Source organism: Drosophila subobscura, chromosome O, assembly GCF_008121235.1.
Source record: "Drosophila subobscura isolate 14011-0131.10 chromosome O, UCBerk_Dsub_1.0, whole genome shotgun sequence".
Taxonomy (NCBI): domain Eukaryota; kingdom Metazoa; phylum Arthropoda; class Insecta; order Diptera; family Drosophilidae; genus Drosophila; species Drosophila subobscura.
The window spans coordinates 25051024-25075917 of record NC_048533.1 but is presented as its reverse complement, the minus strand read 5'-3'; the positions used below and the strand labels follow the sequence as shown (position 1 = coordinate 25075917).

General features: G+C 43.1%; 3 protein-coding genes across 17 annotated transcripts in view; 1 reads left to right on the top strand and 2 right to left on the bottom strand.

The window, feature by feature from the left end:
* Positions 1-23907, top strand: part of LOC117898036 (RIMS-binding protein 2) — a 30007-nt gene extending 6100 nt beyond the window's left edge. Inside the window, exons 2-21 of one of the 15 annotated variants that reach the window (XM_034807185.1) lie at positions 480-645; positions 708-806; positions 868-1131; positions 2532-2655; positions 2727-3151; positions 4927-5482; positions 5548-5659; positions 8919-9064; positions 9132-9332; positions 9554-9744; positions 9802-10477; positions 10543-10796; positions 12081-12161; positions 13423-13514; positions 13965-14097; positions 14779-15102; positions 15404-15692; positions 18957-19024; positions 22621-22676; positions 22866-23905. In XM_034807185.1, the coding sequence (XP_034663076.1) occupies positions 480-645; positions 708-806; positions 868-1131; positions 2532-2655; positions 2727-3151; positions 4927-5482; positions 5548-5659; positions 8919-9064; positions 9132-9332; positions 9554-9744; positions 9802-10477; positions 10543-10796; positions 12081-12161; positions 13423-13514; positions 13965-14097; positions 14779-15102; positions 15404-15692; positions 18957-19024; positions 22621-22676; positions 22866-23436 (4828 nt within the window). In that variant the 3' untranslated portion in view covers positions 23437-23905. Of the gene's footprint in view, positions 1-479; positions 646-707; positions 807-867; positions 1132-2531; positions 2656-2726; positions 3152-4926; positions 5483-5547; positions 5660-8918; positions 9065-9131; positions 9333-9553; positions 9745-9801; positions 10478-10542; positions 10797-12080; positions 12162-13422; positions 14098-14778; positions 15103-15403; positions 15693-18956; positions 19025-22620 lie in introns of all 15 variants that reach the window. The other 14 variants (XM_034807186.1, XM_034807192.1, XM_034807188.1 and 11 more) reach the window with 14 other exon arrangements.
* On the bottom strand, positions 1199-2174 carry LOC117898044 (FGFR1 oncogene partner 2 homolog). Its single transcript, XM_034807203.1, has one exon. It carries the CDS (start codon positions 2043-2045, stop codon positions 1272-1274), a length of 774 nt encoding a protein of 257 aa, XP_034663094.1. The 5' UTR covers positions 2046-2174; the 3' UTR covers positions 1199-1271.
* LOC117898046 lies at positions 5693-6370 on the bottom strand. Its single transcript, XM_034807205.1, has 2 exons — positions 6249-6370; positions 5693-6197 (listed from the first exon to the last, which is right to left on the bottom strand). The coding sequence occupies exons 1-2, from the start codon at positions 6327-6329 to the stop codon at positions 5739-5741; spliced, it is 540 nt and encodes a 179-aa protein (XP_034663096.1). The 5' UTR covers positions 6330-6370; the 3' UTR covers positions 5693-5738.
* Positions 23908-24894: the final 987 nt, after the last annotated feature.

Below are 24894 nucleotides of genomic sequence, written 5' to 3'. Positions count from 1 at the left end.
TCCCAGTGTCCAGCAGCACTGAGAGATTCCACAGCTGCCAGCGACGGGTCGGGGCGGAGCGAATGGCTATCCAAATGAGAAAATCTCAACAAGTCTATGGAGTGCTGACTGGGACAACGCCTTCGAGCTTGTGCGTGGCTATAAAACGCAATAAATCCGGTCAGCTAGGCAATTAACCTTAAGGTCAAAGTTCGCACGCTCAGCACACGACCCACACACACGTGCGTGGCATGGCGTGGCGGCGCCTATTGACAGCCGCCAAGCAGCAGCAGCAGCAGCAGCAGCTGACCTATTTCCACCACACGACCACGGCGTGCACATAAATAAGTAGAATATTCCATGCAACAAAATACTATTTATAATAGCTAAAAGGAGCCAAGTGCCCCCCCGCCGACTGGCTATTATTTATGGATAATTGATAGAGAGAAAGAAAGAGAGAGAATCTAATCCTTGCCATTTGTTTTTCTTTTGCATTGCAGTCGTCATAGGGGCAGCCACAGCATGCCGTACGAGTCGATGCACCACCATCAGTCGGCGGCCGCTGCCGTGGCCGCTGGCACCGCTCCCAATGGAATGCTGGACTCACTCAGCCTACAACTGCGGGACTCGGAAATGCGACGCACAGAGATCGAACGGGCGCATCAGGTGGGGCACATTTTCCACACCCAAAACACGATCCTTTTACTCATAAACTTCCCATTCTGCAGGAAACATTGGCACAAATTCGCAATCTAAGCGGAAGCGCTCGTCCCGATGCCGAGGCGGTGGAGAACCTACAGTCGAGAGCCCGAGAACTGGAAAAGAAGGCAAGTAACAGGCTTACTTATGGATCGACCACATATTAAACTGATTAACTAATTCCTTTAGGTTTCGCTGGAAAATGTGCGCTGCGAGGAGCTGCAGATCGAGCTGACGACAGCCTTGAAGGCCAAGGCAGCGCGTTCGGGCCAATCCTCGCACATGGGCCAGTCCTCGCACATGGGCCAGTCCTCGCACATGGGCAGCGGTGCTACGGGGTCCGGGTCGGCCATTCCAACATCGGCCAGCAGTTCAACCGTCACATGGGCACCGACAATCAGTCACCAGGACCAAGGCTCGGAGATTGATATCATAATGGCAAAGATTGAGCAGGTAAATGGGCAGCCAGAAAGAGCAAATGGAACTTGGGTTTGGGTCCCTACTGAAAGGAAACCCTCAATCTCAGATCCTCATTTTATTCAACGCAAAAAGGCAATGAAAATTCGTGAACATCTGTGGGTTGGTGTGGGTGCTTATTCCAGCTCGCTGCTGGAGTCCGACTCTTCGGTGATGTCCTCGCCCAGCACTTGCTGTATGAAGCGATTCACCTCCGCCTGACTGATCACCGAGGAGTTGCTTGAGGAGGAATCGCTTTCATCGCCGCCATGGGAGAGACACGACAGAAAGCTGTCCATGCTGGAATCATCCGGATTCCAGTCGTTGCGATCGAATTGCGTGGCGCTCTCATTGGTCGCGTTGGGTCCTCGACTGAACACTGAGCCGGCATGGCTGATCTGAAGCTGGCGGCGCATCATCTCGTTCTCCCCACAGAGGCGGCGAATCAGCTCCTGATTCTCCTCACCCTCCAGGTCGCTCATATGGGCCAGGGCTTTCATCATATCAGACATGAGATCGATGCGCGATCCCTGCCCGTTGACAATCTGCTCCAGGCCCGCCATGTACTTCTCACGAATGTTGTAGCTCTCCAGCAACATGTCGCCCTGGCAGTGCTCCTTGTACTTGGCCACGATCGTCTGTATGCTGTTATGGTACTCCTCCACAGTGGCCTTCAGTTCCATATTCTCTCGCAGCGCCAGTGCCTGCGTCTCATCCTTGCTGTGCTCTGCCAGATGCTTGAGGAGCTGCTCATCCCGATACTTGCACGAGTCCAGTATTTCCGAATCGACTTTAAGCGCATCGTGCAGCAGCCCATCGATCTGTACGATCAGTTCGCCAAAGCCATCGGCCAGATTGCTGGCCTCCTGGGTGAGGTTACTCATAGCCGTAGACTCCACGGCGTAATTCATTGCTACTTGTGCAAACGTCCTAGTTTGATTTATTGCTAACGTTGAATTTGGAATTCTTTTACTCAGTTCCTTGTTTGTTTTATTTTCTAGTTTTGTTAACTGTTCCCGCCAAGCATCGACATTCAAGGGAAACAATCTAAAGGTCTACTTTGATCCAACCAAATGGGTGGTTGAGTTAGTTAGGAAAGCAAGGGGAAGGGGAGAGACCTACTTAGATTTGTGTTTGACTTTCATTTATTTCACCTCACGCACATTCGTGTCGCGTTACCTGTTAACTGCCAATAGTGTCATCTCTAGCTTTGCGCTCTCTGAGAGCCGCTCTCTCATCTGGCAACGCTCGCCTAACGGAATCTCTCTCAGCTTTGCTGCCGCTACCTGTGAAATGCGCAATTGCGCAGTTCTAGACTTCTGCAATTTGTGCCGCGTGTAATTCACTTTCTTTCATTTTAAAATAAATTAATATGATTTTCTCTTTGTTTTATACAGGATAACCGCGTGCTGGCCGAGCTGGAACAGCCTCGCACTTCGGCCAGCGCCAGCATGTCAGCATTGCCGCCCAGTTCCATGTTGAGCACGGTAAATAGCGAATTTAGAACCATATCAAAGAGTGGTAAGTGCCCCCAACCCTTGGATAGTCTTTAAATGCGCAACCGGACTAAATCCAAACATTTCGCTTTGCAGAACTCGAAGAAGAACTGAATCGTTATAAAAGAGCCGTATTAGGCGGCACCTCGAGCGGCTGCGTCTCGGCTTTATCCTCCGGCTACTCGAGTCTGCCCCACTCGCTGGCCTCCACGCTGCCTAACGGTGCCAGCACCAGTTTGAGCGGCGCCAGCGTTGGCTCGCAGAGCATGGCCGCCGCCGTCGGTGCCGGTGCTGGGAGCAGTGGCCTGCAATCCATATCGGCCCTGGTGCCCAACTCAATCAGCGGCATATCCTCGAGTCTGAGCAGCCATGCCATACAATCACTGAATGCGGCCGCCTACGGTGGTGTCGGACAGAGTTCCGTGGAGAAGCTGCTGAGCGGTACTAGTGGACTCACTGGCATCCCACCATTGCCGGTAAATATTCACACGTTGAGGGCTATGCCAACGGCATTAAGTCAGGTAAACCAACTATTTTCAATCGCAATGCATCCAACTACAACAACAACAACTACCAAAAGTACAACAGCTGCAATTTCCAATATGCTACCGTATATAACTGTAAATTCGTATATCCCGAACCGATTGATCAATGCTTTGAAGCTTTTTTTAGGGCATCGCCACGGCATTTGGTTCATATTTTGGCTTGCAATACTAACTAGAACATCACCGAATCGTACATAAATGATAGTTAATACATGTATTTAATTCTTTGTACCCATAGCGATCATAAGTTAAGTCCTTAACTGCTTTCATTTGTTGGTTCGTTCGTGTTTTGGATCCGTTGATCCTCGTTCATCGGCTGCAGCTTTCGATCGACACTAAGTGACGCCTCGTCTGTGTTGTCTCAGTGTAAAAATCTCATGAATTGAGTTTTGTTGTAGTTGCATTAGTGATGAAAATATACATTCACACACACACACACACACCACCCACACCCACGCACACACACACACACACATCACTTGGAAGTACAGTCACAACATAAATCCTAGGAAATCTGCCATTTCTTCCATTTTTAGATTGATCATTCACTTCATTTAGTCATTAGCACATGTTGACCTTTGAACCATTTAAGCTTTTGCTGGCATGCTAGAAAATGCAACACACCCAACACCCTCATTCACACGCTATTAGAAACTGTTTAAAGGCATATTCAAGTTTGTCAGGAAAGTGTCTTAAGGCTAGGAAGATGTGATTTGTTCACTTTCCTGACACTACGCTATACAGACTCGTGCAATCATTTCACAACTTTTCTTCATTGAACTTTACACATGTAAATCGATGCATTTGTACATCCAAACACACATATGTATATCTGTATAAACATATAAACATACACACATACTAAAACCTAACTATGAACCATAATATAAATAAGAATTGAATTTGAAAGCTTCTCCCGTTCGTTGTTGATTAACGTTTGTTTGATGATGATGATGTTGATGATGATGACGATCATTGGATGCGATGCTTACCCGTGCATACCATAATAGATAATGCTTGGAAACGGCTTCAGTTCATAGCAGACAAACTACTCTCTCGTACTACTCGTTAAACCAACCACTCATGACCCCACATCAGATCAGATCAAAGTATTACACCCATTCCCATACCCATTACCCATCGTTTTTATGATGTTCTTCTAGAAAATTGCGTTTATCTCTCTCCAGCCGATTAAACGTGTATCTCTCTGTGATCTCTCTTTATCCCGTTTTATGTGCTCTCTCTTTCTCTCTCTCTCTCTCTCTCTTGTTTCTTGTCTTCCCTCTGCTCTCCTGCTCACACACTCGCTCCACGACGTGTACTTCCACTCCACGTGTTTTGCTCCACTCCCCCAAAATGTGCTTTGGCTCTGCCATCTGCGGCTCGATCGCAAAACGTCAATCAATTTGTTCTGCAATCAATAATCTACATATATGTATGTCTGCATCTGTATCTATGTAAATCTCTCTCTCTGTCTATGTGTGTGTGCGTGTACATACAACAAAATCCAAACCAAACACGTGCCGTGTCTGTATATCCTTATAAAATAATGCCTAAAACCTGTACAATAATCCAACAAAACAAACACACAAAAAACAAAACCAAAATAATGCCTTGTAAATTCGAACAAAAACACAACCAAACCACCAACCCACCCACCGAATAACTCAAAATCCAAAATTGCAATCCAAACACTGACATTTGAAACTGAAACTGAAATTGAATCTGAAACTGAATCTGAATCTGAGTAGCGCGGAACAATACAACTGTACAATTTACAGAGCACAACCATGCCCCTCCTGTCACTCAACTCGCATAACCTGCCGACCGGTGGCTCGAGCAGCTACTCCGGATTGGGGCTGGGCGGCGGTGGCGCCGGTGCCGCCGGCTCCTCGCTGACGCATCCCACCATGGGCAACCTCAGCATGCTCGATACCAGCGCCCTGCTGGGCGCAGCCGGACTCGGCCTGGGCGCTGGGCCAAGCGGCAGTGGCATCACGGGCGCCACATCGCTGTATGGCCTGAGTGCGGGTGCCGCCGGTGGATTGGGCAGCTCGTACGGTCCACCGTTTATGGATGTGGCCTCGAGCGCCTCGTATCCGTTCACATCGGCCGCCCTGCGTCAGGCCTCCAAGATGAAGATGCTGGACGAGATCGAGATACCATTGACCCGATACGGCAACCGCAGCTCACCCTGCTCCCCAATACCGCCCAGCAATTGGGGTCTGGACGAATTCGCAGATGGCCTGAGCCTCTGCATGATGCACAATCGCGGCGGCCTGGCGCTGGGTGCCCTGGATCTGGACAGTAAGTACTTCAAACCCCAAGGGAGAGGAGAGTGTCTAATGATAATAATAATTATATTTAAACAGCACGCAATCATGGCTTGAATGGAGCCAGCGAACCGCAAGTGGATATGCTGGACATACCTGGAAAGGGCCGCTGCTGCGTGTTCATAGCCCGCTTTCCGTACGATCCACCCGAGTAAGTTCTGCAAATATATCTAGCTATATCTTATTTATGCTTTCAATGGCTAAGGCATCCATTTATTGCATCAAGTGGATTATTTTTTGGGAAACAAGCAGCCATCGATGACTTCGAAAAGATTCGAAACGCCGAAAAACTTCTGAAACGATTCCTTTACGCATTGTGCCGCCTGTAGGGGTATTCCGATAAGAGCTTGGTGGAAGCGCTTCATCACTGCCACCAGATCTAGGCCACGTGCTGCAACTTCTCTGACACAATTGAGGCCACCAATGGCTGCATTTGAGACAATGCTCGCACAGGCCGAAACAATGGGAGCGGCCATGGTGACCATTTGTTTCAGGGATTCCGGGAGTCGGAATGTCATTGCCGCAGATCCTTTGGTGCACGCAAACAACTCAATTGTCAGTACGGGTGCCTTTGTGACGAGTTTGGCCAGCCACAAATGGAAGCATAGTAGATGCCTGGGGTCCAGCAATCTTATGGCAATGGCAAAAGGTGTCATACTCAAGGAGCTCACTTCTTGTCCCTCTGCCAACTGCAAGGGTCGAGCATTAGGCTAAGATCTTTCTAGTTAAAGATTTCTTACCGATGATAGCGAAAAGCAGCAGAGCCCAACGGCCAGCACTAGGTGGGTCTTCATGGTGAACAGAACAGTCATTAAAGTCATCAATGAAAGCCTTTCTAAGCGAGAGACATACCCAAATGGATTTGTTTTGGAACGAATGCAAAGCGATTTGCCACTTTAATTCGATTTATTCAGTTTATCTTCGATTTTCACTGCAAGATTGCATTTCAAGTTGTTGGCTGTTTTCCTGTCATCCATTTATAGGCAGCCATCGAAGATTTCGTTGAGCTTGGAGCTTCCAAAGTATTCCTTTAACGCATCCCTCGCGCACTTCGTTTTACTCTGCGGTTTGCTGTTCCTTGCATTGTTCAATTTGTTCAATGCTCGAATCAGAGAGAAGGAATTTAGAGCAAATGCTCTCAAACAAGCCTCCGATCAACTTCTTACAGCGCAAAAGGATTGGTGCGGCCACTAAGAGAAGATTCTTGTAGGCATCCAGGACACGCACCGATTTTTCGCCATGGCTTTTGGCACATTCTCCCAGTCCCAAAGTGATCTTGGCAGAGTTCTTGACCAGCGCGGACAGCCATGTCAAGAAACACTTCAAGCTGTTTGCTTTCGGCAGTTTTTTGGCAAGGACAACTGTTGCGAGGACCTTACCAGCGTCCAGCTGCAAGGGAGCGTAAATTAGAGATTAGAACTCAATTAAAGATCTCTGACTCTTACCGATTTAGTGATGTAAAAGCAAAGCACAAAGACAAGAACGAGATGGAACCTCATGAGGAACTGACATTCCAAGTGCCATAAGTAAATCAAAGCGTAAACGAGCCATAAACGAATTGATTTTGCTCAGTTTGATTCGATTTAATTCTAGAATGTCTATTTTATTCCTTAACTTCACCAACTTCAATTAATTTGTTCGGAAATAAACAGCTGTCGATGACTGTGTAGATACTTGAAAATGTAAAGAAATCCTTGAACAGCTTTCTGGCGCACGCTGTGGCATTTCGTGGCTCACCGGACAACACATCGTGGAACTTTTTCAGTGCTCGTATTAATGGTAAACCCTGAGTTGTCAATGATTTCATGCAGTAAAATCCACCAAGAATTGCATTGACAATTATGCCCGTACAAGCTGTCACAATGGGCGTGGCAATGGTGACAACCGATGCAAAGCTGGTCACAATGCCCCACGCTTTACTGCCATATCCTTTGGCACATCCTGTCAACGCAACTGTCAATGTGGCTGAATTCTTCACAAGCCTCGCCATCCAGTGCAGGAAACCCTTCATGTGTCTCGGATGTATCATTTTTTTGGCAATCGCCAGGCTCGACATGCTGGCAGAACTTATTTGTACCTCATCGCTTTCCTGCAAATGATGGGGGAAATAGCTGGGAATTTCTGTTTGCTCTGCACTTACCAACTCAGCCGATGAGGCGGTGCTGATGGTGCACAGCACGACAGCCAGCACGAGGTGCGAGTTCAAGGTGAAATGCCTATCCATAGGTCAAAAATTTGAAGCCCAACGGAATTGATTTGTTTTGGAATGCCATAGAAGTAATTCGATTTATTTTACATCAACTTTAAAGATCATTCTTAGAGCGAATCGAATTTACAAATTTACTTTACTGCATGCAGGAAATTGTGGTTATTTTAAATCATTCGTTTTCCTCTTCTTCGTCCTTTTCCTCTTCTTCGTCCTTTTCCTCTTCTTGATCTTCCTCCTCTTCCTCCTGTTCTTCCGTGTCTTTTTCCTTCTTTCCCTTCTTTCCCTTCTTACCCTTTTTCTTATCTTTTCCCTCCATGTCCTCTTCGGAAAGTTTTGGCTTTTTCTTGCCACCTTTATCCTTACCCTTACCCTTGTCCTTACTCGGAAATAGGCAGCTATCAAAGACACCGAAAATGTTTGTAGCACCGAAAAGTTTCTCAAACGACACCCTGATACATTGGGCCGTACTTTTCTTCTCACTGTTCCACGCATCGTGGAAATTCTTCAATGCAATAAGCAGATCATGGCTCTTGGTGGCAAGCGCTATGAGGCATTGCATGCCACCAACAACTGCGTTCACGATGATGCCCTTACAGGAGTTCACAATCAGTTGGGCCCTGGTCAAACACTTTTGGAAGAGGGATAGCATGTCACCTATTGCCTGCGGTGATGTGATGCACACGGCCAAGTCCAGCTTGAATGAGACTGCATTCTTGACCATCCTGGACAGAAAGTTCAGGAAACACACCATTGTTTTTTGGTTCGACATTTTTTGAGCGAGTTTGCCGATTGAAAAGCGCTCGGAACCTGCCCGTTTTTTGTTCCCCTTCGATTTTTTTTTCTCCACCGCTCTCGTTCTCTCGTTCTTAGGCTCTTTTCTCTCCTCAACTGTCTCAACTGTTGAGTCTTCACTTTCTCCTGGCGAGAACTTTTGCATTTTGTCTCTGATACACTTTGGCAAAAAGGTCGCCACCGATACGGCGAAAAGGCCCAGCACAACAATCAGAATCAGTTGGGACCTCATGATGGACTGATCTAAAATGGGAGTAAAGACATCGAGGAAGACTTTGCAACAGCTGCGAACTGATTCGGTTTGGTTACGAGATCTGTCAGCAAACCCAATTGATTAGCTCTAAGACATTAGTTCCTTATGGCATAATCCCCATTAATTCATTTTCCTTCATTCAATTTGGATTTGCAGAGAGGCTGAGGGCGAGCTGTCACTGTGCACCGGCGACTATTTGCTGGTGTGGACCAGCGGTGAGCCGCAGGGTGGCTATCTGGATGCGGAGCTACTGGATGGAAGACGCGGCCTAGTGCCCGCCTCATTTGTACAGCGTTTAGTGGGTAGGTTTTAGCACTAGAAACTCTCTCTTATGCAGGATATTTAATCATACATTTTATTGCTAAACAGGCGACGACTTACTGGAATTCCATCAGGCGGTTTTATCGACCTTGCGCGATGCTGAGGATGGTTCGATGCAATGCGACACAACGTCGCTGCCCTCCTTGCCGCCGCACAATCCATTGCTCACACACACCCACGAGGATTTGGCACGTTTGAGTGAGACGCACACCGATCTGGAGCACGATCAGGATGACATTAGCGATAATGGTAACTAAGACCCTTAGCTTCCCGCATGAAGAATCTTTTAATCTGTTTGATTTTTGTGGCGATCCATGCATCCAATGCATCGCTTTTGCATGGGCCTGAATGTGAGCATTGACTCCTACTTCACACCAGAGAATAGTAGAGACCCAGCACCAGTCCCAGCTAGCAATCAACTTAACTTTATCCTGCATCCCTCTAATGCTCTTCCCCTTTGTGTCACACAGTTCCAGCACCCAAACACTTGACGCTGGAACGGCAGCTGAATAAGAGCGTGCTCATTGGCTGGTCACCCCCGGAGCCAGTGGGCTACAATCTCATCGAGAGCTATCATGTCTATGTGGATCGTGTGCTGAAGGTCTCTGTGAAGGCCAATGAACGCACACGGGCATTAATCGAGGGCGTTGACTCCACACGGGTAAGCTGATGGATCCTTCAGCATTTATCCTTCTAATTCTGCTATTTCCAATTACAGCCGCATCGCATTAGCGTGCGGAGCGTGACCCAGAATCGGCAGACGTCCCGGGACGCCGCCTGCACCATGATCATTGGTCGGGACACATCACATTTGGGCCCCTCGGCGGTGCGCGCCTCGCACATAACGTGTTCCTCGGCGGTCATCTCGTGGCAGCCGGCAAACTCGAACCACCAGCACGTGGTGTGTGTGAACAATGTGGAGGTGCGCACCGTCAAGCCGGGCATGTATAGGCACACCATCACTGGTCTGGCGCCGAGCACCCAATATCGGGTGACCGTGCGGGCCAAGCATCTGCGCGCGGTTGGGCAGCAGACGCCACAGCAGACGCCGGGCAGGCCCGGACAGGAGGAGGCACCCGGTGCCTATGCTGATTTCCGCACCCTCACCAAGGGACTGCCCGATCCGCCGCAGGAGATTCAGCTCGAGGCTGGGCCACAGGATGGCACCATTCTGGTGACATGGCAGCCGGTCGCCAGGCCCACCGCAACTGGGCCTGTTACCGGCTATGCTGTGTACGCCGATGGTAAGAAGGTCACCGACATCAATTCACCCACCGGCGACCATGCCCTCATCGACATTGGCAAGCTGGGCGTCTTCAATCCGCGTGCCGTGACCATCCGCACCAAGTCACGGGACTCACAGTCGGCGGACAGTGCGCCCATTTTGATACCAAGTGAGTGAAGGCCAAAAAGGAGTGTCTGTCTCAGTACATCTATAAATGAATCCAATCTCTTCCAGACACTGTGCGCAATGCCGTTGCTCGACGGGGACCAAATCAGATGGGCATGGGTCCGCAGCTGCCGCAGGGGCCACACGGCATGCAGCAGCAAATGGGCGGCATGCCCGGGCAACAGCAGCAGCCACATATGATGGGGCAACAAGATCAGCATGGACAGTACGATCCCAACCACATGCAGCAGCAGCAACAGCAGCAGCAGGGCATGCAGCAGGGCATGCAGCAGGGACAGCAGCCCGGTCAGCCGGGTCACCAGGTGAGTGCACGGCGGAGTGCTGCTCTCGGCAGACCCCCGTATCTACTATCTACACTGTAAATAATGTTCTATGAACTTCCGTATTATTTTTGGTTTGTTGTTTTGATCATTTCAATGCAAATTGGCTGTGAAGTGAGAAATATTCAAAATTAAATTATATTTAACGAAACTTTAAAGCCAACACAAAGCATTGAAGAATGTACATACCATAAAGATCTACTTCTACAGTTTGTAGATGTCATATATATACTATCCATACTATACTCTACCTATACTTTACCTATATATACGTATACTCTCCCAGAACGAATCATTCAATGAAAAACAAATGAAATTCCATACCAACTGCTTGCATTCCCTCGCACCACGAGAACCCCGATTGAATCCTTAAACCCTTACACTGAAACTCTTCCTTTAAGTATTTGCATCTACATCATATATGTACCTCTTGGAGGAGAGGTTTCCCCTGTGTTTCTCTTCAGTTCTTTCGCTCTCTCTCTCTCTGTCAGTCTCTGTTTTCTGAGTTCTACTTTTGGACTGCCTTTATTTTCTACTACTACTTTCGGTCGATTTGTTTTGCAAATGTACCACATTATAAATACTTCTACCTTATACATACATACTCGTACACTGAGAGAAATTCTGTAACCAAACGCACCAAATTCACACAAACAAAATACTTACTTGGGGGGACTTTTGCCAGCAAAGTCCTCACTGTTCCTCTGTTATGTGATAAGAACCAAAAAACCAATTGAACGAAAGACCTACACCCCTCAAAAACCCCCAAAAAAGAACTTGTATGTATGTAAAGTTTACTTTTGATTTAATTTTGAATTCGGTTTGAAGAGATCTCTTTTTGCCCCCACCAGAGTATGCCAAACTTTTGCTAGTATTTACTTTTTTCTCCATATAATTTCGATCTTTGGTTTGATTCCGAGTAAAGTTCACAATTATTTGTAGCATGTCTTGGATTTGATTGCAATTCAAAATTGCAACAAATAATGATTATTAATAAGCAAAAACAAACCCAAAGCAAATATGTTTGCAATATATATTTCAAATATTGTTGAGTTATTCAGATTTCAAATAGAGTTTTTATTAACTAAGTAAATATTTGAGCGGAAATGATATGCTATGATATAATGCCGATCGAATTTTATTAAGGATAAAACGCAATGCAACGAACAATTTTAAACAAAACAAGTTACATATTCATTTTCATTATATGAAACCCAAAAACTGATACGATCGATATACGATATACGATCCGATACGACATAACAGCCTGACGGAGGCTCCGGCTTATTAGGTGGCCTGCTCGGTGGCCTCTTCTCGAAACCCACACAGAGTCAAGTGAACCAGAATGTAAGTTATACCCACAACATCTCTCACATATTGCCAAACACACACACCACAGACACACTCACACTCACACTCACACACACTCACCCACACACACTTACACTCTAGAACGTAAGTTAACAGTAATTGTAAACGTAAACAATTTAATTATAGAAACTATTTAGCTATAAAATCAAATATGTTAAGTGTTCGCTACAATACTTTTTTTTTGTCAGTTAATTCTCTAGCCTAGAAATCGCTTTCAGCTCGAAAATTAAACAAAAAGCCAGAGCAAAAAACTGGATAATTGCAGCTGTATATTGAAGTCGAAAAATGAGTGCTCGAATTTTGATTTTATGTTTTGAGTTCCTTATAGATTTCCTTATTACTTTTATCGTTTACCTTTCTTTTTGTGTGCCTCTAGGGAAGTGTTTTAGTATTTAAAAATCAAACAGATAGACGGCTTGTAAGTACCAAAAACAGAATGGAGATGAACCTCTGCATGATTGATCGGACTGACAAGGCATACAGCATAGCATTATGTATGGCAAAGATTGAACTTGGTAGAACCAAACATTTGTACAAAGCGTCGAAGAGTCAGTGTTGTGATAATCAACTAATAAATAATTATATCCAAGTACCTATAGACATATATCCCATGTAAAACACACACACATACCAGTCGCAGCTACCGCTACTGCAGCTGCTAACTGTAACTGTAACTGTAAACCATTCCCACCCACCTCCCCATAGATAACTGCGAACTCGATTCCGTGCGCTTTCTTACTGCCATCCTCTGAACCTATTTACTCCTCTCTCTCTCTCTGTACTCGTCTAGCTTCGTACTCGACTATCAGCTCTATAGATAATTGATTATAATTTCAGTTGTTCGTATATAGATCGTAACATACACACACACACAGACACACACACACACATACACATATATATAAACATAATACATACATGTATACCCACATACACATTCAGCTTTTCGTACTTCCTTAGTTTTTGCCTAACAAAACAAAAAAAGAGTTAAAAACTTTAAAGAAAAAACAGCTAAACGCAGACGCCTCCACCTTTTGCTACTAAAAACCAAAAAAAACCTCTCTAAAGACAATGTGAATGAAAGAAAAACAGAGTACAGATTAAGAACCTGCTAAAAACAACCTCAAAAGAATCTCAAAACATGCTAACAAAATTTTAAATTTCAATTAAATTAATTCAAATTCATGCGCGTGCAAACGATCGACGATCCTTGGGCATACGAATCGAATAAATGCAGGGATACCAGCAGCCAGGGACAGCAGGTGCACAGCGTGGCATGGCGCCAGTGCCAGGCAGACCGCAGGGGCCACAGCAGCAGCAGCAGCAACTCCAACAACAGCAACAGTATGGTCCACAGGGTCCCAGAGGTGGGCCCCGCTTCCGAGGACCAGTACCCGGGCAGATGAACATGCAGGGACAGCAAATGCAAGGACAGATGCCAGGACAAATGCAGGGTCAGATGCAGGGTCAAATGCCTGGTCAAATGCCTGGCCAAATGCAGGGGCAAATGCAGGGTCAGATGCCAGGGCAGATGCCTGGCCAGATGCCAGGACAAATGCCCGGTCAGATGCCTGGACAGATGCCAGGGCAGATGAACAATCAGATGCCTGGTCAAATGCCTGGCCAAATGCCCGGGCAAATGCCTGGCCAAATGCCTGGACAGATGCCCGGTCAGATGCCCGGTCAAATGCCCAATCAAATGATGGGCCCACGCGGTCCCCTCAACCAGCAGCAACAGCAACAGGGCCAGCACCAGCCTGGTGGCCAGCAGCAGCCCGGACAGCAGCAGCAGCAACAGCAGAAGAAACCCCGCTACTTTGTGGCCATGTTCGACTACGATCCATCGACCATGAGTCCCAATCCCGATGGCTGCGACGAAGAGCTGCCATTCCAAGAGGGTGATACGATCAAGGTAAGCTCGCTGATCCCTTCCAACACGCACACAGAACCACCAAAACACTTTCCAGCTGCCGACAAATGATAGGCAAATCCACGCGCAGATCAGATGGCTCGATGTGATCCTGATCCACAGCAGTCGGTGCACACGGTAACCAGTTATAAGAACCAGCCAGCAAATTGGATGCAATTGGATGCGATCTTGATCTCTATCTCGATATCCGATTTTGATATTGGCTGCGCTTGCTTGTTGCGCTAATTGAATGATCAGTGCATGTTTTTCCTTCGCCCCAACCAATAACCATTCGACATCCAACTCACTGACCCACTGACACACTGAACCATTAGACCCATTCAGACTCCTTTGAGAACTCGATCGATCCGTACTGTTATCCGTTTACCCCACAGAACCTACCCCTACCAATAATATCTACTATCAATCTATCAACCCATACAGTAATCAATACTCTACCCACTAAGTAGACGTTGTTCTCTCTCTCTCTCTCTATCTCTAACTCTAACTATGTTCTAATAGTTCCATAAATAATCGTTAAGCTAGCGTTATGCACCCAACAATACACACTTTAATCCACAATAATCTCCATGCGATTACACATCCCAACCAAACCCCAATCTCTGCCTGATCTGTACTCATGTTTGTCCCCATCTTCCGCTCCTCTCTCTGTTCCGGATTTAGGTCTTTGGTGATAAGGATTCCGATGGCTTCTACTGGGGCGAACTGGCCGGTCGTCGCGGCTATGTGCCGCACAACATGGTCTCTGAAGTGGAAGACACAACCGCATCGATGGCTGCCGGCGGTCAAATGCCAGGCGCCATGCAGGGCGCTGGCGCTGTCGGTGGACAGGCGCAGGTGATGCCCGGCCAGGTGGTGCCACAGCAGAGCATGCGCAACGTGAGTCGCGATCGCTGGGGCGACATCTATGCGAATATGCCGGTGAAGCGCATGATTGCCCTCTACGACTACGATCCCCAAGAGTTGAGTCCCAATGTGGATGCCGAGGTAAGTTCAAGGGAATTTATTATTTTTGGGTGATTTTTGCATGGACTCTTTTTGGTTTTTGTGTCTCTACTTAGCGAAGGGAGAGCCGTGCGGGCGGTGGTCTTATGGGTGGTCTGTTGGGCAGCTTTTTGCCAGGCTTCCGCCAGGACTTGATTGATCCCATGGCCTGTGAAGTGAGTGTCTCCAGAACTCCATAGACCCGCAATCACTTACTGCTAAGAGAGCTTTTCTTGCTGCTTCCTCCTCTAACATTATTCCGAGCTAATCTCGATGCCTTTTCTCTGACTTCTACCATCTACAGCAGGTGGAATTGTGCTTTAAGACGGGCGAGATCATATTGGTGTATGGTGAGATGGATGAAGATGGTTTCTACATGGGCGAACTGGATGGAGTGCGTGGCCTGGTGCCGTCAAATTTCCTGGCGGATGCGCCGGACCAATACAACAACCAGATGGGTCCGGGCGGTGCAGCCGGACGTGGCGGACTCAGTCAGCGGGGCAGGGGCCAGGGACCTGGTGCGAGAGGACCACCGCCGCCGCCGCGGGACAATATGATGCCTGGCGCGGCCGGGCGTGGTCAACCAGGTAAAAGTAAGTAGGCTTTGTGCAGAACATAATGATCCAATAACCATAATCTACGCAATTTATTTGTGGTCACAGTTTTAATTTTCCGTTTTGTGTTTCTTGCGTTTCCTTCTTCGTGTTTTGTGTTCTCTTCGTTTGAGTTTGAATACGAATTAAAAATCCAATCCAATCCACAGTGATCAAATCGAGAAACCAATTCAATTACATGAGATTTCAATTTTATTTTCCAAGTTTTTGGTTTTTTCTTACTTCCTTTCGTACAAAAAATAAATCACAAAATAATACAAAAAACATGATGTACTTTTATCTCGAAATCACTCTTTATAAGATGAATGAATAAAATAACAACAACGTTATGCAGGTTCTTCCAGACTACATAAAACAATAATTCCAATTCCACAAGCAGGATAATGTACCACAACTACAACTACTACTTAATACTATAGCAAATCCATTTCTGATACCGATACTCCCACCTCAAAAAAAGATTTTCAGTTTCATATTTGGTTTCTTCCCCTTCCTTCGTTTGTTTGTTTTCCGAATTTCCGAACAAAATCTTCCCCAAAAGAAACGATCAGCCGAACAAACACTGAGAATATTTTCCACTCTTTCCCTCTACTCAACTATTTCTGTCTCCGACTCTCTCTATCGCAAAGAAGAAACAACAAAAAAAATAGAATAAAAACAGTTACCAATTCTGATTTTTGAACGCCGCCAAAATTTAATTTCCATTATGATTCCGAGCGAAACTTCAAAATCTCTCTCTATCTAACTCTCTATTTTTATCCCATTCCTTTTTGAATTATTGAATTAATATGCGATTTTGGTTAATGTACAAATTCAATTATTTCCAGCACCAATCAGTTTGATATTTCCAATTATATATTTACCATATAATATATCTATCAATATTCTATATTATATATTTCCTTTCGATTCTTTTTGTACGTTGTTTCTTTTTCCTTTTGTTTTATTTGGATTCAAGTGATGTATAATTCTAATCAAATACAAATATACAATAGATAGTTGTTGTTCTTGTTGTTGTACACACACAATATATATATATATAAATATATATCTATATCTATTTATTTCCTAAGCATCCATTCATTGAACCATTCCATTAAAAAGAAGTCTAAGAATTCGTACTAAATATATTTTAAATAATAAGATTCAAAACAGATCACAAATCTGTATCACACAATTGGATTTATCGGCATCCAAAATATGGTTAGGATCATTCTCATTATCATTTCTCATCACATCAAACTTTGTAAATATATATTTTCACCTAGCTTTTTCTTCTTCTTGTCTATAAAACAATTTTTATGTTTTATTTTCCTATTTTTAACTGGTCTCCCGTCTCTCTGTGTCTTGCGTGCCTTTCTCTAGCCGTGTACAAAAATTATAGTTGGTCTTTGCATGTCAATTGAATATTGTATTTTGTTTTTAAAAACAGTTTGAAACAGATTATATTCTCGCCTTATTTCCACTCGTTTATGGGTTTTTTATTTGTTGAACCAAGTAAGGCCAAGTGTTTTTGCATTAACAATACTAATTACCTGCACCTGATTGCCGAATGAACTTGAATTGCCTACCAGTAGATTACCCACCAATGAGACGTAGAAATATAAACCAAAGACAACCAGCCAATCAGCCTCTGTACTCTTCTGTGTGTGAAGAATGTCCCCCCCAAGCAGATGATCTGTAAATACTGTTGGTAAATGCCTCTCTCACTCTCTCTATCTCTGACAGACCACGACAGTCCGACTAGGGAACAATCTCTAAAACCAATTCCGAATTGTTATCCTCTGGTGGATAGCCCCACAAAAGATCCACTCCACTCCAACCCAAATTGATCCCACAATACATACAACATTGTTGAGTTGAGTGCTTTGAGTACACTCGAGTATCTCCGTATCTGCTTCTCAAATTAAAAGATAACTTTTCTTTTAGCGTTGTTTTTCCTCTCGTTGATTTTCGAATTTCGTTTTTCCTTTCTCTCTTCTTTTTTCTCTTTCTCTGTTTTCGTTAAGTGTTTTCCTTCTGGTTTTTCTGAATGTTGGTCTTGTTTGTTTGCGAATTAGCTTCTTCGATATATATATATTTACTATTCGTTCATACTTTTGTTCAAGATATAACAACAAAAACAACAACAGCATCAGAAAAAAGGGCCACCAAAAAGGGCACCAAAAACCATTTACAAAAATTTCCATTTTCAAATAAATACGAGCGCAGTCGTCTCTTTGTAACTAATGTAAATCTCTTTTTGTAAAATACAAGCCTACTAAATTTTAACTTTAAACTTAACTTATTTCCCAAAAATATACCCACAAAATACTAAATATACCAAAAATATACCACTAAGTGCCCGTCCAACTACTACTACTATTTATAACCCATACTCACCCGCCCCGAAAAATACCTTTGTAAAGTGCATAACAAAATGCTTAACAGAACCAAAAAGTACCAAACCATAATATCGATACCACCATCCACCATTCAGAAATATCAAGCGCTATCCTTAGATCTGAAAGGTAATATTTAAAACAATTTTAATCTACATATACATATGTCTGGACAAGTGTACCTATTAAATAACAATCACATCAAATGCAATCCAATTCGAACCAATCGGAATCCATTTGGCGCCTCTTTCTCTCGTTGTTTGCAAATAATTCCAAAATTTCAACCGAATGAAGCCCGATATTTATTTGAAAGTGATGTGAAATGAAACATTTTAAACTGTTTTTCAAGTTATTTTAAGTTCGATTCTACCCTCTTTCATTATGAGTTTTCAATTGGTTTTTTTGTTTTTGTGTGAACTGCGGTGAAATTCTAGAGAACAAGACTCAGTTTTAACCCACCCAAACCCAACCCAAGATAAGGAATTGACCAACCAAAAAAGTATATCCTGAATAGGATCTTTCCAACCCACATTTACTATATAATCACAGTTCCCGAACAGGCAGCTTCAGCAGTCCTCCTCCAGTACTACTCCACTTTTAACTCCAAATCGAAATCTCAAACGAAAAAGAAAGAAAATTCTCCCAAATTTGAACGCGACTAAAATCCATAAATTTCGATATAAAGTTTAAGTTTTGTTTTTGGTTTTCGGTTTTCGGTTAACGGTTTTATCGATTTTTGGTTTTGATTCACGTTTGGGTTTCCAACTCTTTCGTTCGACTACTACAAACTTCTTTCGAATAATTTTTTGTAATGGTCTGCTGTGGTAAATGTGAAGTCTTTATGTTATATTCGTTGCTATAGATGCTCGCCCTGCTTCCCCTACACTGTTAGACAACACGGGCCATCCTGCCCCCGATCACCAAGCGCAGGTAAATACTCTTTTCTCTCTTTTGTTTCCTTTTTTTGTTCCGATATATTCGTTATAACGAAAGTATGAAAAAAACCAACGATATACAAATATATTTTCGTTTGTTTTTCGAAAAAAAAAAACAACTAACTGCTAAAATTAACAACAACAAAAAAGAGTGTTACGTATACGCCAAAATGTATCCGCAAAGTACCCAAAACGCTACAACCTCTACTTACTACTTACAAATAATTATTATTACTACAAACAACAAAAAACAACTACAACAGAAACCACAAACAAGAACTACTTACTACAGCCTATACCTGTACCTATACCTGTGTACCTGTACCTATACCTGTAAACTTCTAGCTATATCTCTCCTCCACCTCTTGCTATATCTGCCACTCATTTGATTTTCGGTTCAAAGGTCCAAAAAGCATTCATCATACCCAGACTCTCCCTGCCACAACTCAGTCCCTGACACTGACAGAACAGAGTAGCTATCTATCTCTTTCCCTCTGGCATACTGCTATCGCTTTCGTGCACACACACACTCTCACATACACACACTCGCCAGTAGTGTCGTGTTGGTCTCTCTTTCATACTCGCCAATATTCGATTCGATAGTCCATTGTTTCGTCCTCTTTCTCTCTGTCTCTCTCTCTATGTCTATAACTATTGTACGCATAACTACTACTAACTTCTACTATTAATCCTTATCCTAACCGTACTCTGTCTATATAAACTCTATATGTGTCTGTACCATAACGTAACTCTCTCGAACCCCAGCCCCACCAAGTCAAACGCTTACAGTACAGTACTCGTACATGAACATGCCAATTAACTTAACGATACCAATCAACAACCGATTAAATAGTACATATGTATAGCTAGCAACATGTTTATCTTGTAGTTAACATCCAGTATATACAAAAACATCCCAAAATAACAACAAGAAACAAAACATACAGCATCAGCATCTAACAGGCTCGTCCGTGTGTAAAGATCGTATCGTTGAGAGCATCCATACTACTACTACCATATAGCCTGCAAATGCCGCACTTCATGTTGGTGTACCATATACTATATATTCGATATACTCGATAGGAATACTTAGTGTGATAATCCAGATATCGTGCTTGTGTGTATAGCCTGTATATAAAGGGAGCTCCCGAGGAGCTTCAGCAAACAATATCCACAGCCAATCCACAGTCATTTTCACATCGATTTCCTTTTCAGTTTTGTTCTTCATTTTTATAACACTTTTTCTTTTGAGTTTTTCTTATGGTCTGCAATTTTATTTTGTTTCAAGTTCTCTTTATCTTATCCCGTCGAGGGCTTTTGGAATGTATTTAGACGAAATCCATGACCGTTTAGGGATACTCAAAGTCATGTGTCATGTGACCAATTGGAAGTAATTGTTTTAATTTACAAATGTTTACCACTTTGGTCAGAAATGATTGTTGCATTATTAAAAAAAATACTTGGAAGCCCTCAAAATAGGTCTTACTTTGGTGCTTCTTTTCTATTGTGTTTCTTCATCTACGAGCAAGATCATACCTATTTTGTCTCAGCCGAAAGAGTCCATTGCATAAGCTTTTAATTTGTATAAATATTTATATAAATATTTGAATTCTAAGGAAATTCTTTCCGCCTTTTAACTTTTTTCTGGTATTGAGGTCATTAAAAACGTACTTAATTTAAGTCTACAACAAACAGAACTGCTGCTCTTCCATATTATATTTTAATAAACTTTATGGGCTAAGAGCTAAGAGCTACTGCGGGCAACTTTGACTTCTTTTTATTTGAGTGTTTAGTTTGTTGGTATATTAATGGGATAAAAAGAGATTTCTTTTGCTTAATGTATACACAGCCACATGAATACTCTATGATATACATACTCTATGAACAATAATCCGAAACAAAAATGTAGCTAGGTCTGGTGTACTTAATTCAAAACGTCTTCCAGAGCAAACAAAAACAAGTTCCCACAACCCACAAATTGAGATAAAATACCCAAAAATATGTACAAAAAAAAAAGACACAGCTTATCTAAGTAACGCTCAAAAACCAGATACCAGATACGAAACACAAACACACAAGTGAAACTTATTGCTGATAAGAATTGCCCCCGCCCTCGCCCATAAATATACATACATAAATACGCATATATATATCGAACTATATATGAATACATTTTGGTTTCTTTACTGGTAAACGCTACTAATTATATTAATTAATTGCTACTACTACTATTGGAATATTGGATGTAATGTGTACAAATTTCTATGTGATTCACTGTATGTGTAACTCTTTGACGTTTTTCTTTTTGTTTTCATTTCATTTTTGATTTTGCTTTTTGTTTGGTCAACTCTGGTGTTTCAGTTGTGTTCTGCCTTCTAAGTTGTGACCCTGAATTATGCTTTTCACTCTACATAAACATACTATAACCCTCTCCTCCTCCACCTCTCATATGATTTTCGTTTTTGGCTCACCTTTTGTGTCAATTTTTAGTTGTTAGAACTGCATTTTGCTTTAAGTTTTAGACAAGAAAAAAACAGCGATACGAAACGGAAATAAAACATTTAAATTTATGTTTTAATTTGATTTTGTTCATCGAAGCAGTCAATCTCTCTATTGATGGATTATGATTATCTGACACAATCGATCACAAAATACACAACAACTACTTATCCCCCCACATATCGTCTCTCACGCCTCATCAAGGTAGTGTAAATACTCGTAAATAGCGTTTTAGATCTACAACCACTACGATTACGTAGCAAAGTCCGTGCCAAACCAGGCTCCAGCATCGAGAGTTGTTTTTGACTAGAGTTTGTCTCCTGCCCACAACAAAAACAAACAAATAATTGTTGCAAATTTGTTGTCGAAACGTATTTTTTTGTTTTTGTTTTTAATTTTGTAATGCAACTTTTTGAGTTCCACCTTTTGGCCCTAGGCCCACTTCATTTTGCGTTGAAAACTATTAAGAAACGTTGCTAGTTCTACATAGTTTCTGAGTTATTTTTCCAAACCAATCAAAAACGTTAAAGGAAAACTGTCGAGCCCGTACCATGCCGTATTGCTACTGGTATTCGTTTTGTTTGAGGTCAGAATCAATCGGATCTACGAGAAGTTCCACTGGATGTGCTTCTGCTTCCAGTTTCGCTTTCGGTTCCGGTTCTTGAGTGTAGCCATTTTTTGCCAATTTAGTAGTTAAAGCATGTAGTTGCCATTACTAACATAACCAACAAAAATCAAACAAAAATCAAACAACAAACCATCTCAAGTAACTCTGCAACTACTTACTGCTCGTGGACGAGCGACACCCCCCAAATATCCTAGATTGTTTTTTCACTGCTAAAACCAAACTAACCAAACCAAATCCCCTGGCCACTTGAGAGAACAAAAGAAAATTATATGAAAATATATTTTGAGCAAAAACTTAACCCATAACTACTATCTACTATACGTACAACAATTATATATATGAACAAATATTTGAACAATTAGTTTGCCATTCGTTTTGATGAGAGATTACTTAGCACTGATTGGAGCCATTCGACTAACTCGTTCTCGTTCTCTTTGGTATATTCGATAATCGCCAACTTGCAGGGGATGATCGGCCGCGTTGGTAATGTTGGACTGCAACAACAGCAACAGCAGCAGCAGCCGTACGGTCAGCAACAGACGCAGCAACAGCAACAACAACAACAGCAAATGGGAGGACAACCTGGATTGATGGGAATGGGCCAACAGCCGCAACAGCAGATGGGACAGCAGCAGATGGGACAGCAGCAGCTGGGACAGCAGCAAATGGGCGGAATGGGACAGATGGGCCAGCAAATGGGAATGGGAGGACAGCAGCAGCAACAACAACAACAGCCGCCGGTAACGACGCAGGCGCAAACGGGTGGCCTGTTCTCCGGCGCGACTAGCCTGCTCTCTGGTGCTACTTCGGCTGCCACCGGTGGTCTATTTGGGTCGAAGCAACCGCCCAAAACGGATCCAATGCAACCACCTGGCGGTGTGCAGCCAACGCAGCAACAAGCAAATGCCTTTGGTGCACAACCCGGGATGCAACAGGGCATGCAACAGGGCATGCAACAGGGTATGCAACAAGGCATGCAACAGCAGGGCATGCAACAACAGGGCATGCAACAACAGGGCATGCAACAGCAGGGCATGCAACAGCAGGGCATGCAACAGGGCATGCAACAGGGCATGCAGCAGGGCATGCAACAACCGCAACAGCAGCAACAACAGCAACAACAACAGCAAATGCCACAGCAAGCCCAGCCACCGCCGCAGGCGCAAGGCGGCGGTCTGCTGGGCGGCCTCAAAGGCATTGCAGCGGCGGCGCCCGGCGGCGATGTCCTCTCGAAAGGCAAAGATCTATTTGGTAAATTTGGGTTCGGCTTTGGCAAATAACCCCGGTCATTCCATAGGGTCCTGTTATATTATTCGTAGATTAGACCTATTATTACTACTATGATTATGGATTATTGATTATGGATTATGGATTATGGATGATTATGATTATTGCTATTGATTATGACTACGATTACTAAGCTAATATATAAACGAGAAAAACCAAAAACAAAAACGCTAAGAATGATACCAAAAAAATAAGAAAATCAAATAAAATACAAACTAAAAATAAAAATAATGAAAAAATGAAAACCCGATCCCCGGTCCACAGTGGGCTAATGTGAAAGCTGTTGCTGTTGTTGTTAATAATGATAAACAAAAACACAAAACACAAAAATGATATGGATAAACTGCAACTAATAGTCATAATGGTAATATTTTTTATTAATTAAATTGATAGAAATATTATGAGTGACGGGCAACAGCAGCAGCGGCAGCAGCATCCCAGGGGGGCAGCCACAAAAAGAGCCGACAAGAAAATGAATTGTTGTAAAATTATGAAACAAAAACAAAGATTCCAAAAACCATAACACACATCAACACATACATAGATACCGAACACACAGACACACACATAAACAATTTACTAAATACATAAATACAGAATATACAGAAGGGAATGGGAGTGGAAATGGGGATGGGGATGGGTAAGCGGAGAGTTGGAGAAAAATACATACATATATATATATATATTATACATATACATACATTATATTTACAATTATTTGTTAACGCACATTGTTAAATTTGCTACTGTTGCTGACCAGTTTATAAACATTAAAGAAGAAAAACCAAAAAACGAGAATAATTGATAAATAAAATAAAAAAGAAAGGAAAAGCAAACACATAAGGTAAAACTAAACTAAAAAAGAAAACCCAACATAAAGATACATATATTATATGTATATATTTAAAGTATATTGAAAACTAAAAACCATTAAAATTACGTTTATAAATCAAAGAGAGAGAGGAAGGAGAAACAACCAACCGCATGTGGAGTGCCATGAGTGCAATGCAATGTCAGCAGAGAGAGGCAGGAACAAATATACATACGAGTACATTAAAACTAATGAATAGATATGATATTGATACATACATATTTACATACAATACATAAATACATATATATACGCATAGACTATATACAAAATTCGCATTCAAGCCAATCCTCCTACTCGGGCGACAATTTACTTCCAGTTCCAGCTACAAAACTTCTACCCCCTACGCCTGCGCTCCTACATTTTCCAGTGATAGACGTTAACCATCTTTCGATTGCCCTCACCCCCTATTTCTTACAGTGTTTTTGATGTCCATAGAAGCATATATGCGATAAATATCAGTGTAAACATAAAGCAAACCAAAGACCAAGAGAGATCTACTCCTACATATTGCATGTGCCCCCCCAGGTGGCATATAATAAATATAACAAAAAGTACTTAACAAAGCACAAGAACTTAG

Excerpts from the sequence above, each read along its gene's own strand:
- LOC117898046 (XM_034807205.1), bottom strand. The coding sequence starts at position 6,329 with ATGACTTTAATGACTGTTCTGTTCACCATGAAGACCCACCTAGTGCTG. Across the intron at positions 6,198-6,248 it reads GCTGCTTTTCGCTATCATCG|TTGGCAGAGGGACAAGAAGT; the intron begins GTAAGAAATCTT and ends CGACCCTTGCAG.
- LOC117898044 (XM_034807203.1), bottom strand. The coding sequence starts at position 2,045 with ATGAATTACGCCGTGGAGTCTACGGCTATGAGTAACCTCACCCAGGAG.